This window comes from Schistosoma mansoni, chromosome 6, assembly GCF_000237925.1.
Source record: "Schistosoma mansoni strain Puerto Rico chromosome 6, complete genome".
NCBI lineage: Eukaryota > Metazoa > Platyhelminthes > Trematoda > Strigeidida > Schistosomatidae > Schistosoma > Schistosoma mansoni.
In genome coordinates, this window is record NC_031500.1 from 9875422 (window position 1) to 9893367 (window position 17946).

The 17946-nt window shown below is 35.4% G+C and overlaps 1 protein-coding gene across 2 annotated transcripts; it reads right to left on the reverse strand.

Annotated features, from left to right (window-relative positions):
• Window positions 1–2420: 2420 nt before the first annotated feature.
• Window positions 2421–17662, reverse strand: Smp_172510.1 (DNAj-related; the record flags this gene model as incomplete). Of its 2 annotated transcripts, XM_018798208.1 has the most annotated exons (8): window positions 2421–2755; window positions 5921–6374; window positions 7811–7952; window positions 9650–9846; window positions 11974–12267; window positions 16008–16182; window positions 17473–17602; window positions 17638–17662. In XM_018798208.1, the coding sequence occupies 8 exons, from the start codon at window positions 17660–17662 to the stop codon at window positions 2421–2423; spliced, it is 1752 nt and encodes a 583-aa protein (XP_018653174.1). The 2 variants fall into 2 exon arrangements, with proteins under 2 accessions (XP_018653174.1, XP_018653173.1); XM_018798210.1 differs by lacking the exons at window positions 17473–17602; window positions 17638–17662 and having other exon boundaries at window positions 16008–16148.
• Window positions 17663–17946: the final 284 nt, after the last annotated feature.

Sequence of the window (17946 nt, forward strand, 5' to 3'; positions counted from 1 at the left end):
TTCATGATTTGACATTATCTACCTTACTCCCTCTCTTTGTTATACTTCTTCCCATTATTTGACTAAAAAAAGGCATGTAGAAGTGATCCACACCTGAATTTTTATTTTCCTTCATATTACACTCCTGACTGTATTTTTGTATCATCACATTTTATCATAATGAGAATGACAAATCAGTACGGTGCGCAAATAAATGATGATCATTTATTTTCATCTACAATTTAAGAATACACAAAATCAATCATTGTTAGTGTATCAGAAACAAACTGAGGTTAATTTTGGCAAGTGTGTTGTCGAGTTTCCGCTCACTTTCACTCTCTCTATATATTTTTCCTGGTTTGTTTTTAATGAGATAGCTAATTTGCCACACCAGTAACATTTTCGTAATCCTAATTTTATGCGTAATTATACGTTTCCTTCGAGAAAAGAAAGAAACAATGAAAAGGCAAACATGACGCATTTTCAGGTTGTATATAGAAACAGTCTGATATAGTAAATGTTAATACTAGTCAGTTAAATAAATTGCTTGTATTATCCAATTATGGTGTAGAATTCTAACAATGTCGACTGAAAAAATTCTCCTAAATTATTCGAATGTTTTACTACTAAACAACTAAAAATAGTTAAGACTTCATCGACAGAATAAAGTTAAACCTGACATTCACTACACTACTTATTGATCAGGCGATTGTGAAAATAAATCTCATTCGTACAGCTCAGTCGTGCTTCGAACAAGTCGGCAGTAAAGTCTCAAATTATGAAGTTGTATGACACGAGATCGCACCCTACAGGAAGTACCAGTCCCCCAAGATTATAGGTACGTTGCTGACGAGTATTGAATAACACGAAACTTAGGTTAAGCAAGGTTTACTGTCGGATAACACTAACTACAGATTGAATACCCTAACATTGCTTCAAACTGAGTCTATCAATCGAATAATTAAGTAGGTTAAAAATGTGGATGATTATCAAACGCGATAACATTTAACATTACGTGAAGTTTGTCTTGGCTCAGGATTTCATTATGTCATAGTTGGCCAAGTTTGGAAATGTAAACTATTAACTTCCAACTAGACAGTAATGAAACAATGTGTTCACAACGATATTTGATGACCTCGAATTTCACTGCTTCTAGGTTGTTCAGAGCTGCCTGTATATAAGGACAAAGTAGATATCCAGTGGTCTCGAGTTTTTAACAGATCCTCGATAAACACCAGAACGTGATGAAAATTGTCTTAAAGTTTATTCAGTCTTTCTTAGGTTTCATTATTACCTCCGCCGCCTACACTGATATCTATTAATATAAAGAACTATCTGAACATCGTACATCTACGCCAAGTTTACCGTTTAGTGCATATAACTTAAGTTCAAGACTCATATGAAATCATTTTAAGTCACAAATGGTCATCACCAGGAAAACCAATAACCCCTGTATAACTGTTTCATCCTAATTTTAAACTCCTCAAAAATGAACATCAAATAAATTCACACAGAATTTTCATTTCTCGTGATGATTATGATACGTCGATACTCTTTTTAAGTCTGAATCAGTTAGAAATAATCACATTTTTCAAAGTTCATCATTTAAATGATAGCTAGGTGGTTAAATTGTTTGACTTTCAAACAGTAGATTACAAGTCCGAACCCAATTTTGTCAATCAAGTAGTATCATAAATTTTTGAAAAAATATGGTTAGAAATGAGTACACAAAAGTTAACCATAGTAAATTAGTTACGTGACGAAAATATCTTTAGATTCAAGAGACCAAGTTTGTAATTCTTTTAAAGACCACAAGATTTTTAATAAGAAACCTACGTCTGTTGTTACACTAATCCCTACAAGATGATAATATCTTAACGTGTTTTTATTAAATTTGGACAGTGGATTGAAGTGGATTTCAAGACATACATCCAATCCTGTTTGGGATTTATTGGTTGAATGTACATGGATCCCGATGTTTTTATTCAAACTGAGACTAAAATCCAGTATATATCTCTTCAAATTTCAACACGCTATCATCCGAACTACAGAATCTCAATGGTCAATAACTTGTATAACGAGTATGGACTTAGTAACTTAATGGATAATATATTTACATTTTAAACAAAAGGTACTAGATCCCGTTTCAGCGTATCCAGTTGACAAGTTCAAAATAAGATGAAAAGTGAACCGTAAACTCTATCGATAATCATTATACAACGTCAATAAGAATTTGTGACTAAATAGTAATGTTGAAAGTAATCCACTCAAGATTAGATTGTAATACCAAATAATAACAATGGGAAAATATAAACCTATACAAATATCATATTATACTACTTATTTTAATTTAAAACACTAGTCAATAGTATATATGTATATATACAAATTTTTCCCATGTTACATATATGGAAAAACCATAAAATTTGTGTACAATTAGACTAACATTTAGATTTTTTTCTTTCTTTACGCTTTTTTTTATTTTCATTAAAAGGATCTTTATTATTAGTTGTTGTGGATGATGATGATGATGGTATATTCAATTTTTTTAATTTTGCATGTCCTGATTGTTTTAAATGTATAAATAAAGCATTTCTTGATTGAAATTCTATAAAACATGTATCACAGATAATTTTATTGATTTTCGATGAATCGGATATGGATTTTTCACTTTGTTTTATTGTAGATTGATTAGAATGTTTTATAGATGATTCTTTATTAGAATTATTATTAATATTATTGTTGTTTTCTATTGTTGATTGTATTGTAGTATTATCTGTGTATAGAATAGATAAATAAATAAATAGACAAATTAAATGATCTGATCAGATTGAATAAATAAATAATATAATAATATAGCCCCCTAATGCCCTGTTACGGCCGAGAGTGGGGAGGGCTCGCCCTCTCTCCCCCTCTCAAAATGCTCTCACATGGCTACGCCTACATAGCCTCTGCCAGAGAAGTCCTACCCACCACCTTCTTACACCAGGGGTGTCGCTTACGAAATTTAGAGGATGAAAAGCGAATGCCCGGTGCTTTAACCGAGTTGGTGGACACAGAAAATCCACTTAGGGGAGTTGGAAAACCCTCATTCCAAACCAATGGTGCACATGGACTCCAGTATCCTGAGGGAACAAATGGCTTATGAATCAATTGTTGGCCACCGGCTACCATGAGACTGCATCTCCTTACGATGCTCCACTGCCTTGTGGATCAGACCTTTAGGTCAAAGGCTCGGGGTGTGATCCCCTAAAAAAACCGCCTGCTTCGGTTTGGGCACCCGTTCAGTATCATAGCGCTCACACAATTGTATGGCGCATATTTATCTGGTGCCCCTTTGTACCAATATTTATGTGTTTAAATAAATAAACTCATCAAGGCAGAAACACATCTAGATCGTATAGACCTACTCACATAGTTCTATTTCAAAACCTGGACTATTTTTAGTGCTGTTCTAACAATCTAAACGAGTTGCAATTGCTGGACCATTTGTGAAAGATTTGTGTATTATGACTTGTATTACTCATGAATAGCTAGTTTTCATCGTGTAATTTTTTTCTCTTATTTCTTTGGTTAAAAATAACCCAACTGTCCTCTTATTAGTTGTTCGATTATATTCATATGGTCATTTTTGTTTTTATCTTTGCTGAGAGTTGAGTGTTGTTGCTGTGTTTATCTCCTTAAATGTGAGCTTCCCGATTGAAGCTATTTATCAGTAATCATACAACCACTGAATATATCGCGTCATTTCGACAGACAAACATCAAGCTTGGAATCCTTCAGAAATACGAACTTTAGAATGCCCCAAAAAGAGTTTTGTAGTGAACAAAACAACGGTTGGGGACAATCGAATGTATTTAAGCAAAAATTACAGACTATCTCAGTAAATTCTGATAACCAAACAATGAACAGTCAATTTGCAAATTAACAACCAATTGTTTCAATCTTCTCTGTTTCTTCTCTAATTTCATTGCTCATGCATTTTCCAAACGATTGCGCTTCATTTCAGTTCTTTGCACATCGGTCTTCTGGCAAAATACATTCTATGTCTGACCAACACCATATACTACTTATATAGATATAAGTAGACCACACCACAGTTTAATCATCACTACAGATATTTTCTTGACTAGTCTATCACAATAAATGGATTAGTGAATACAAATTCAACGCCTTTGCTCCCTACCGTCAAAAACTGTGGATTGATATAAGTGTCATTATTACTATGTATAGTTTTATCCTATGCCAACATATAGTCTAAACAAAATATGACGACTAGTCAATACGCACTAGTTGATGAGCGATTGAAGAAAATTAACTTTGAAAAAGTTGGCGTTTATATCGAAAACCATCTTTTTTTATTAATCATATAAATAGAATATTTTGACAGCTATTAAATACACTACAGGTATCAAGTTCAATGAAAAACAATCGAAAACCATCATTAATACAGATAAACAAGTAAAGAAATGGAAATTTGCACAAATACACTTAGACCTATACATATATATATATAGAAAGAGAAAGAGTATTGGTTATAACAAAAACCAACACCCTAAAAAGTATAACTTGTCATTTAGAGATAAACGTTTATAACATGGTATAGCTGATAAATGATGATTCAGACCTAGACATGTCAGGTTATTTGGACCCTTAATACTCAATCGTCAAATATAATGAAGTAGAAAATAACCTACCACAAAACTCGAATTTGTAAATGTCAAAAAATAACCTATAGCGTTTTGTCACTATTTAAAATAAAAATAATTAAAGACACTCTTCATGGACTGATGTTAATTGACGTACTGTTGAAAAACAAAGGAAATTAGATAGTTGACTCGCCCTAGTATAGGACTTGTCAGCAGTGCATACCCACGGACCTCCAGGTCCTCACAGAGAGCCATTAGGGTAGCGTTTAATAGTACAATTCCAACTTTAATTATTTCGCGAAGTAACGCGACGATTATCCAATACCATTGGTGAAGACTGTCTCACTACTTCACTAGTTATGACCCTCATACTAGAACTTCAGGAAAGTCCTGACGACTACAACCTACCTACAAATCAAATCAATTTTCACAAAATTTTTTCAGTTAAACTAATAATATATTGAAACGGAAAATAAATACAGGATAAACAACATGGCTCTTGTGGCGACAATATGAGATAAAGTTAAAAAATAAGACGTCATTCAGCAAACGTCAATTCATATATATTTATTGTTTGGGTCTTGCTATTGATCAGCCTCCTTTGACATATGTGAGTCTTGTGCTTTTTGCCTCGTTATGACCAGTAGGTCACAATCATTATAAGCAGAGATAAATGGTAGCTAACGAGTCCCAAATAAAACGAAACGTGTGTCCTGAATTCCACTGCTATCCACTATTTATCTCTGCTTGATTCATTTGGTAAAGTTTTATTCGAAGAGCTAATAATTAACTGGGATGTGATTTGAAAACAAACGTTTCATAAACAATGTCATTACATCTATGAAGATGATTTAAAAAGAACTTTCTATGCATTACATAAAACGAATGTGTACAGGATCGACTATCACTGAATCATTTTATTTTGTTTCCAGCAGTTATATATTATCAGTATGGGGATTGTAGTATTTCAGTACTTAAATTCACGAATCAATCTAAGCTAGACCACCATTTAAAACCTGAAAGCACTGGATGGCCGTTTAGTCCTGGTATGGGAATCCTGAGTAGTGCGCATACATGATCCTGTACGCGAGATTCAAACCCAGGACCTTCAGTTATGCGCGCGAACGCTTAACGTCATGGATCGATTAAAGTGAAACATGAACACCGTTGGATACCAGTTCAGTGGTCTAGCTTAGATTGACTCGTGAACTCAACAGTTATATATTCTCTCAAGAGATAACACTCAAAACAAACAAACAATGTATACTGGATTAACTTTTTATTCAACTAACCTAATTCACAGCTACTAGTTTCATTTCTAATCTCAATATGATCACTTGTTGAATTCAATTGTTGTTCATTCAATATAGAATTGGATGAATTATGTAATTCCAATTCCTTCTTACGTTTACGTTCAGCTTTTTTAGCTCGTTTAGTTAATTTATTTGAATGTTCATTATTATTATTATGATTGGAAGATTGTTCATTGAATAATAAAGAATTGAAATGATCTTGTAAAATATTATCCTCTTGATGAATTAATTTTTGCAAATATTCCATTTGTTTTCTATGCTTTTTAGATGATTCATGATTTAATTTTGCTTTAATTGAAGCAAATAATTTATCACATGCTACACAATATAATTGATCATCCATCATCTCTTCAACAGTATCATCATCATCATCATCATCATCATCATTACTATTATCTCCATCATCAGCATCAAGATTGCCTTTAGAAGATTTCTAAATAGACAAAAGAAAAAATACCTAACTGAATACAATAAGAGAAGGTATTTTTTTCAATAACCCTTTAAAATATTGTCAACCCTTTGTGAGTACTAATTACTACAAAAAAAATTAGTGAGATTATCGAGATGGAACAATGTAGACAGTCTCAGAATGTATACAATTTCTCAAATTACAGCATTGGGACTATATCGAGGCAATACGCACAGGATGCACATACACCAATTATAGACTGACCAGTTTCAGTCCTAAACATCGATGGGAAGATTCAAACAATCAATATCAAGTGAATTTAAAAACTGTACCCCTTTGAACAAGCAAGTGGCTATCATGACTCAGTAGCTGAGTGGATAACGTGGTGTTTGAAGCGAAAGGTACCAGGTTCGAGTCCCAGAGTGAACATCAACTCTGAGATGCAGGTACATCCGGCTGACGAGTCCCAAATAGGACAAAATGCACGTCCTGGATTCCACTGCTAGCCACTATCCATCTTTGCTTGCAATGCTTGTGAACTTAGGCTAAATCGAGGCAATACGCATAGTATGCACATATGCCAATTAGAGACTGACCAGTTGCAGTCCTAAACGTCATCAATGGGAAGATTCAAACAAACAATACTAAGTAAATACAACATAGATGGTTACATGAACAATGGTTTAGAGATATTAATAGTTAAATACCATTGAAATGTTGAATAGTATCAACGTAATAATCTTGAAGTGATCATCCAAGTATTAGAATTCAATTCAATGAGAAAGAGATCAATACTTTAGTAGGAATCAGATGAAGAATCCGGTGTACTTTTTTACGAGAATAAATAACTATGAAGATTGCTGAAAGCAGATAATTCAGATGACAAATTACTGTAAAGTCTAAACTGAATAGGCTCAGAATCGATTACAATAGTGTAGGTGTATACACTATTTGTCTTCCCTTAAACTATGAGATTAAAATTGCCTTATATCTTCCTTTCTACCAACTAATTCTTTCTTCCTATACTACATCCTTATATTCAATCTTTCTTTTATATATTATCGCCACTAAATTAACTACTTCTATGAATTCGGTGTTCATCTTGTTGTGTTAATGAGGTATGGCAGATTAGACCGATGCATATATCTGCCTGGTCCTACGTTGTAACTGACTGAAACTGAGTAACTATATATAAAACTGATGTGGTAAGTCAACCCGCTTTCGGACACCACCCGTCATAACAAAAACACGATTATATCACAACGAAACTAAGTCACGTCATAAAATTTCGTCATCAACGACGCTAATAAAATTTACTGGTGAGGTCAACTAGATAGAATACTACTAATGGTGGACGTTTGACAGCTGCAGGATAACAGAAAAACTATGGTACACACTTTTAAATTACTTAAAAATCATTTTTAGTAATGTTATCATCATCTTAGATTGTAGTGAATCACCTGTAGCGGATCGTCTAAATTGATACCATCAAGCTCTGCTTCTAAACGTTTTATCTCAGCTTCAAATTGTTCCGACCATTGAGATGCGATTCCACCGAAAGCGACTTCATCATTCCAAGCTTCGTCTAATTGAGCTGCTTCTCTGTAATATAAAGTATAGTCGATAGACAGGGATATATATATATATATGTATATATATAGTGAGAACTCACATTGTCTGAAAATACTATGGCCTTCGTAGACTTCATAGCTAATTGCTTCAACAGACGGGTGAACTTATCGAGAGAGAAAAGATTTAATCGTAGATTTTGTAAGACAATGCTAAAATTACTGTTTCATATTTAATACAAAACATTTTAAAAACTCCAATTAATTGTTAATATTATTACTGACAGCCTTCCTAATAGAAGTGAAAATGTAGGAGATGAAAACTGTGGGTTAGGCGGATAACACATGTAGTATTCCATTACAGATAATCAAATCCACCTTCAAACAAACTAGTAAATTCGACATTTTTTGATGTTCTCTACATTATATGTGGTTAGTATTAATGTAAGAGGTTTCTGGAGATAGCTAAATCTTATACTTTACATCACGAGCTGATCTTAGTTAGACAGCCATTGGAAACCAAAAAGTATTGGACAGCCCTTTCTTCCTAGTATGAAACGTCCCAATACTATGTATCGACAACCCCATTGGGAATCAAACATAGAGCCTTCAGGTCTAGAGTTGAACCTTCAGACCACAATTGATACGCACTGCTGATGAATCCCACACTCGAGTAAAAGAACTATTCAGTGCTTCTGGATTTCCAATGATCATCCAACTAAGGTTAGTTCGTGATGTGAAATATAAAATGTAGTTGGATTGAATGAATAATGAAATTGTTCGCTGATTGATGGACTGTTGTCATATCTTACCAGTACATGGACTACCTCTTTAAGACAGTTATCCAAGAAAAAAGACAAAAGACAATCAGTTCTTTTGACATTAAGAGAGTATTTCATGTTTTTCCGTTTTTGTCCACTACCACAATGTGAATGTACCCCATAGTGTTATAGTATACAAACCATGGGTTGGGAGTAGAATTCAGTTCTGAGTTGCACATGATAGAACGTCTAAATGATGAGCACAACGCGTCCAGTTCAACCAAACCCATAGATTTAGTTGAGATCGTGGAACTTTACTCACGAATTCAGTCGGTTTGCAGGGTAGACTGGAGTGTGCTGGACGTTTTTTCTCCCGAATCCTCCGAATTGCCATCTTTTGCTAATGCTAACTTTGCTAAAAGAGACAAAAGATCATCAGGTTCAACAGTTCTATGATGATCTGGATTTAGTTCATAAGATCTATAATTGTGATCGTTATAAGGAAGTCCCCAACAGCCATCTGACTCACCATAGGTTACAACATGAAAAGGATATTTATCGGGGTCAGATTCATCTTGAGCCCCCAAATGCCCTGTTACGGTTGAGAGTGGGAAGGGCCCGCTCACTCTCTCTCTCTCTCTCTCTCCAAATGCTCTCACATGGCCAGGCGTATACAGCCTCTGCCAGGGAAGTCCTACTCACTGCCTTCTCACACCAGAACGCGCGTGTTTCGTCCTACTTGGGGCTCGTCAGCCGGATGTACCTGCACCCCAAAGTTGATGTTTACTTAGAGACTCGAACCCAGTACCGTTCCCTACTGAGTCTAGATATCATAAAAAACTGATCAATTGCAGTTCTAAATATCAAGGCAAAGATTCAAATAACCAATACAAAAATGAATTAACAGTATTCGGCAATGTTAATAAACAAAATATTTTAAAAGAATATGAAATTTCTTATTAACAGTTACCGTTGTCTAGCTTTTTCGGCTAATAATTTAGTACGAACTTGAGATTCTTTAGCTATACGCTGAATGCGTTCATTTTCAGCAATTACACGTCTATCCCTTTTTTTTACATATGCTACTAATTGACGTATTTCTTCATTTCGCTTGCGTATTGCAGACATTCTCATACGATTATTTTCTGCTTCCATCGCACGACGTTCCTATTAGACGAAAATAGATAATAGTATGGTTTAATGATGAAAAAGTGAACACAACATGTCAAATGCACTCTATCGTATGGTGTTGTTGTGAATTACAATTGTATATATGAACAAGCGTTGTAATTGTTAAAATAAATAAATAGAATACTGGTCAATAAATGAATGGTGTGACCAAGTAAAACTGATGGAAACCCCTAAATGAACTGATATAAAAAGACAAATGCCCAACGGAAGAGGTTTGTATACAAAATATATACACGAAAATAAATCATTCAATCATTCATTATTAATGTAGAGCCTGGTGCGAATATGCACTGGTCCAAGTTGCCATACCTAATAGCGCAGAGACGAAATAAACAAGACATGCAATAACGAAAAAAGACGGGAATAATTTAATATAAATGACAATCAAAAGAAATAAATATTGAGAAAAGGGTTTCAGAAGGCAACATAAAAAAGTATGCGTGAAGGAACACTGTAATTCAAGATCGGGAGGAAGATAAAGAGTGAATACATCTTTGCCATTGTAAAAGGTTTTAAGCTATCTCACCTAAAGTCTCTAAATATTGATCACTATTACTGCGAGAACCCTAACCAGGTAGTCTGTATCTAGCAACGTGACTCAAACAAACAATCAATGACTTTATGCATAAATACCATGTCTTGGTTTGGCCTTTCATAGCTTTCTTCAAGTCTACTCCCACACCGGTAAATATCACCTGTCGAGGTAAGCGGTGATTAGGTATGTATAACACATGTCCTAACCATCTCAGCTGATTAAGATTTATAACCTAATCAATCAATTAGCTAACTTTGCTCATTATTCTATTCCTAACCTCACATAAATAAACATGTTTAAATATCAGAGGCAAATGAAGGAAGTCAATTTTATAGGTTATTCAATCTCTAGTCAATTAAGACCTTCTCCATTATATCACAGAGGAAATCACGAGACGGGAGTGCTATCATTTGAAATTCAGTGTACAAATAATATGCATTGGAATAAATAAGTCAATAAATTGATTAATCAATATTGTTCTCGTAGTTTATAAACAATCAACTATCTCTCGTGGTGCTATGAAAAATGGTGGAACCTTCTTGACTTTACTGAACATGTTTTAACTGATAGGCATATAAACTCGGGTTGGGATATATGCTTTACGAAGGAAATGATCAAAACCTCGGGACCTATACTGCTAGATTTGCTACTATTGAAAGATGATGGGAGCCACTCTTTATTGGGAAATGTACGTCACATACACACCAGAAGCACATAATTGTGAGCTTCTACATTCTTTGGGATATATATATATATATATATATATATATATATAATCATAGATGGTCGATTCGGGAGGGAATGTGGTCTCCACTTCCTTTGTTATGTGTTTGCTATATGTCAAAAATCATGGTGTAGACCACTCTTTTTCTGGTGGATAGATATTATATGCACACCAGACGTACACAGGAGTGGTGCTCATGAATTTTGTAGTATACACGTATGCATTAACGCTTCATTTAGTAACTAAATGCCAGCAAAATTGGTTCGCTAAATACACATTGTATATACATGAGAAATACATAGGAACAAATCCGGTGGATTCCATAGCTTATATACAATGCATAGGTGACGTCCGTTTAATTATTAATTGGACTTATGCATTACATGCACATTTAGAATACATAGAGCAAAGCAATCAATGCACTTCGAGCGTACATATAGGCATAGATTTGTGGTAATGATTTTATTTAACTGGTCACAATAATGTAGTCTTCATATCGGTTATTTATAACGTACATTTTAAGAGTAATACCAAATGACTCAGTAATGTGTTTTGGAGAAAAAAAAGATTACTATCCACTTACTGATGTAATCAAAACTAAGTGTGCAGTGATATTGGAACTGAGTGGAAATTAATTTCATTTCTAAAACTCGCATGTTGAGTTATAACTTGTTGTTGTCCCTTACATCTTTAGTTAGACAGGTTTTTGATGGAGACAATAAAACTCTTATGATTTAATGTGTATTGATGAATAAGTTTTAAAATGAAGACCTATTGTGATTTTACTGAAACTCCTCATTCCTTCAAATACGTGCAAAATAAAAAGTAACAAATAGATACTCACTTGACGTGAATCTGCAAGTCGTGTATCATATTTTTCAACCCATGTATATGTTTTTTTTGTTTCAAATATTTCCCAGAATAAATAGAATGGAGCAACAACTTCCTTGTATGAACTGGATGAACAACCAAAAGGTGGATAACTTCGTGATTTACGTCCAGAATATTTCTTACAGTTATCTTCATCATCATCACTATCACTTTCACTAGATGACATGGGGCAACCAGAAAACTTAGCTGCACATTTCTCCTCTTCAGTTATATCGGCAAATACTTTAGCGTATACAGTATAAAAGCCCTGAGACAAAATGACAAAATACCATTTATAGCTACTTTTAACAAACAAGTAATATAAGTCTGTACGATGAAAACAATTGCAAGGAAATCAGGGTTTTATCAAATTCAACGATGATAACGTTTCGCAGAAAAATGTTATCGTTGGTGAAGATATACCGGTTGTATGTATTTACAATATCGATAGAACTTATTTTCTTCCATATGTCCGATGTTTATGATCTATTCGACTTGAATGCATAATCTCCCCCTGAATCACCAATAGATTCAAGTACTTTCAAAGTGAAATCAACTGGATTACGACCATTGATTAAGACCCATTCGTTAATTTCCTATCTTAAAATTACTTAGAATCACAAGCTTTTGATCTCTCGAATCACTAAAACGAAAGAGCTTGAATTCATATAAGTAAGCTCCTAAACAGCTGAAGTGCCAGTAACACACGTAAAAGTGAGATATCCAGTGAGACTAGAAATTTATGGACAAACCAACGAGATTAAAGATGGCATATTTTGGTGCAAAATCAATTCATTCATATGGTTAGATAGCAATCGGACATTATAGCTGTTGAAGATGCTAGATCCCCGGAAATTACTTGATAAACGTCTTATTTTTGTGATTTTATTTCGGAAATTTGAACTTCTTGTTTTTGCGCCAAAAGAACCCATTTTCACCTTCATACTGTATTTCCCACTTGACAGAATCTTAAATGTCATTGGTTCGTTGTCCCTCTTAGTACGCTATTTTGTGACGTTTCCCAAGAACGCTTTTATGCCGTATATATATCATTGAGTTGTGCTTGTTGTTATTGTGTATGCTTCTGGTTGCTTGTGGAATACACTTTCCCTCTTCTGAACCTGGACTTCTCCATCTAGTTGACGGAGCTAGGACGCATTGGAATAGTTAGATTGTCTAGTCATTGTGTCGCTGAGTCTTCGTTACATTCGCCGATTAGAGTGATTTCTCCAAACATATTAATAACTGATGTTAGTTAGTGGTGAAAACATTAACTCTTATTCCGAACTTCTGATCCTGATCCTAGTTCCCCACGCTAATTTATAGCCCTCTTTTGATCCCAGTAGGTAGGTGAATTTTTCACTTTCACATAGCTCAAGGGTCGTTCATAAATTATGATCTCACCAAAGATTCACTACTAGAAATCAGTAAATGATAAACTTTGATACTGAATTAGGTTGTTAAATTTAGCCTCAATGTTTTAAATGAGGATCTATAAAAGGAGTCAAAGTTGTCCCAAAGAATAATTTTCATAATATGATGAAACAGCTACCCAATATCTTCTATTTTATTGTTTTCAACTGACAAAGATATGAAAAGAATCAATTTTGTGTAACGTAATCAGTTCTGTGTATTCACTTCATCTTTGAATATAAGTTTCTCAAATACCAAAGGAAATTAATATTACTGACTAAAAATTTCCTACAATACAATTAAACCACAATGAACACAAAGTCATCAAAGACTATGTTAGTTATGCACTAAATGCATATATCTCATCGTTCAATATATTCGTATAACCCATTAGGAGATGGGGTATACAATGAGCATTAACTAACCAAATCAATACGAATATTTGTTGTTGGTCGGGTGTTCATTAAGCTAGATATTTGTTCACATCTTTTTCGGTCGATTCATTTTGAGTCGTACATTAAACCACTAGTCTTTAAGCATAAGATATAGATTACTAAATGACGTAACAATCTTTCATGTGGCTGTTGAGTCAAATAATTGATAAAATCAATGGATAACTGTCGATTCGAAGATAATACTGAAACAAAAAATGAAGATCACGGTCGAGTACAAGGACCTTCGCTAGATTTATTTTACTATTTATGACCCATTTAAGACATAACTTCTCATACAAGTGTATTCGGTAGTGAATATGAAGTTGGATTGTGAACAAGAAGATGTCGAGTGCTGTCAAAGATATAAGGGTGGCTATCAATCTCCAGCTAACCCATACTGTGGAAGAATGTTTCTTCTTGAGATATCTCATTAAAAAACTGGGTTAGGGATAGTCTTGTTTATTTATTATATTTATTTAATCACATATATATTGGTACAAAGGGCACCGGATACATATGCGCCACACAGAATAATGAGAATGGGAGGAGAAGGAAGACGATGAGTATATATAAAGGAAGGAAAAAAAGAAAAGGAGAAGAGTAATGATGGGGGAAACTGAAATGTACAACCAGAAGAACTCTCTTAGTTAGGAAGGTTATAGCCACTCTTTATGAAGAAAGTAGAAGAAGGTTACAATAGGATCGCCACTGGCTTCTATTCTGAGCCATATATGATAACATCTCTAGCCACTGTGTTGCACCATCTCTCGGACCCCAGACAGGGAGTCGTGAAGGACCAACAGAAGCTAGCCCTTTGCAGCTTTTTTTCATGCCACGACACCATGTCATACACTGACCTCCTCTCCGCTTTTTCCAACCAGTCCCAGAGTCGGCAAATAATGCACGACGTGGAAGCCTCTGGGACGACATTCGTAAAACATGTCCAAGCCACCGAAGTCGGTGTTTCAAGATGGTGACACCAATTGAATTATCGTCTCTGCGCCCGAACACACGATGCCGAACCTCTGCATTACTAACATGGTGTTGCCACTGAATGTCAGCAATCCTTCGGAGACAACGATGATCGAACACAGAGAGACGTCTAACATCCTCAACTCGGAGAGGCCAGGTTTCACAAGCATAGAGCAAAACTGCTCTCACCGACGCGTTGTAGATTCGACCTTTTACAGCCAGACTTACATCACGAAGGCGCCAAAGATGGCCCAGATTGGCATAAGCCGCTCTGGCTTTCATTATACGTGCATCAATCTCATCACTCACGCCCCCACCAGCACTTATGTAGCTACCTAGATACACGAACTTCTCAACTACTTCAATCTGCTCACCATCCAGGGTGAGTACAGGATGAGAATCCTGCAAGTCCTGTAGGAGTACTTTGCACTTAGAGGGTGCAAAGCACATGCCCTATCTGTGGACACTAATTGCCAACTGATTAAGTGCGGATTGCATGCCTCGGGCATTATCGCACAGTAAGACAATATCATCCGCGTACTCAAGGTCGAGAAGTCGTTCTCCAGGCAGCAGATCCACACCGCCATTACTTACATCCATCAGAGCTGTTTCCAGGGTGTCGTCGATGGCAAAGTTGAAGAGGAATGGTGAGATTGGGCAACCCTGCCTAACCCCACTGCTCGAATGGAACAAGGGAGAAAGGTGGTTGTATGCCCTTACTCTGCCTGAGGTGTTCGTATACAGGGCCGATAGATTTTAATCTCCTTCCACCGTGAGAAGACAACATTGCTGTAGATGCTGGTTGTCTGAGGGAAAAAAATACCTTACTCCAGTTAAAGCCTTGTACATTCGGCAGCACAACCTCACCCTCGGACCATCAGTTTACTGCTTTAAGTTCTGTCGCTCTCCAATAGACTTGTCTGGTATGGTAAGACATAAAGGGGCCAGTGTTCCAATCGATGTAGCTCTAATAGGCTATCACGATATACAAACCCGATCACCACTTTAAGATACTAACTACAGTCTAGTTGAATACAAGTATTCATAAAAAGTGAGCAACACTTTGTAAAATTATCCATAACATATGGAGCAATCAGAGTTACAGAACAAGAATATTAATGACTAAACAAATCTACTAACTATCTAAATACCATAGTAATTGAAGTTTTCGAACACTATTAGATCATACCTTTAAGTCATCATCGAATTTTTCAAAACAAGATCTTGTAAAGTATTGGAAGACATCGACTCGACTCTCCTGATAGTCTGATGTCTCACCCATTTGAGTACCACGACCATTTCCCTGTAAAATTTGAGCTCGATGTTTATCATACCAAGCACGTTCTTGGGGATCAGATAAAACTCTAAAGATGTTATCGAAGAAAAGTATATATATATATATATATATATATATATATATAGGGAGAGAGAGAGAATTTACAAAATATTTTATCAGATATATTGCTTCACTGAATACATCAGCTTTAAAGAAGTTAACAAGTAGTAAAGGAAAAAGGTATAAAAACCCTGTGGAAATTTTCCTAAATGCTTATTTATTTTATTTCATTTAAACACATAAATATTGGTACAAAAAGCACCAGATAAATATGCGCCTCACAAATCTCATTTGATTTGTGTGAGGGCTGAGATACTGCCCAGGTGCCCAGATTGAAGCAGGTGGTTTTCTTAGGGGGCCACACTCCGAGCCTTTGACCTAAAGGTCTGATCCACGAGGCAGTGGAGCATCGTGAGGAGATGCAGTTCCATGGTAGCCGGTGACCAACAATAGGTTCATACGCCATTCGTTCCATCAAGATCCTGGAGCCCATGTGCACCATTGGTTTGGAATCAGGGTTTTCCAACTCCCCTAGGTGGACCCTCCATGTCCACCAACCCGGTTAAAGCACTGGACATTCGCTTTTTGTCCTCTCAATTTCGTAAACAACAGTTGTGCCACGAGAAGGCAGTGAGTAAGACTTCCCTGGCAGAGGCTATATATTCGCGTGGCCATGTGAGAGCATTTTGAGAGGGAGAGCGGACTCTCCCCACTCTCGGCCGTACCATGGCATTTGGGGGCTTCCTAAATGCATTTGGGTTGACTGTTTGATACAACCTCCTCGATTTTCGTCATCTTTAACTCAGTTAATTTTATCTGCTAATTTGTAGTCACTTAAACGGGAATGTGAAACAATACTGGTAGACAGAGAGCATAAAACAGCTATTACATTCAACCTACACAGTATCAAAACCAAGACTTCCGAGCTGAAGGTGTAATATATGTATGCTTATGATATTTTCTTAACTACGTTGTAATGAGGGAGAATTAAGATGGGAAAAACTAAGATTATCTATAACAAAATAATTCGATATTCGATGGGGTCACTAAAAACTTGTTTTAGGTAATATGGATTATTGCAGTTTTTTAGAACGATGTGTCTACTGTAACGAAAATTTCGCACTTCTGGATATTGCATCATTCTAACCATAAACATGTATTTTTTTCTGCTATTCAATTATTCGACTTGTTAAATGATCCAACTAAAAATTAGCCGTGATATACAAACCTTACAAAAAACGAGACTGACGTGAACCTTATTTTCAACAACATTCATCATGAACGATTAAATCGCATATTAATAATTCTAAAATCATACTTGTAAGCCTCCTGAATTTCTTGAAATATTACAGTTGTATCCTCTGTTGTGTTTTTGTCTGGATGCCATTGTAACGATAGTTTGTAGTAAGCCTTCTTGAGATCAACTTGCTCAACATTTTGTGTGACACCTAGCACAGTTTCAATGACATTTTAACATACTTACCTAACAATTCATAGTAGCACTTCATCTTGTTTAAGTAACAAAGAAGCCCATAAGTTTAAATCCTTTTGCTCTGAGCTCCAAGTGATATTCGATAACGTCCTATGAGCTGAGAGCCATCACAACTAAAATAAAGCAAAAATATCTTTAAAAAATAGGCACAAGTCAGAAAATATCGGTCAGTTATTTATCCACTTTTATACACATTTTAAGGGCCCGGTGATTTGAATTCAGTTTGATCGTATGATGTTAACGAAATATTCATGTTGTTAACCCTTGTGTATAATTATCGACTTGATCCACGTAAGTGGA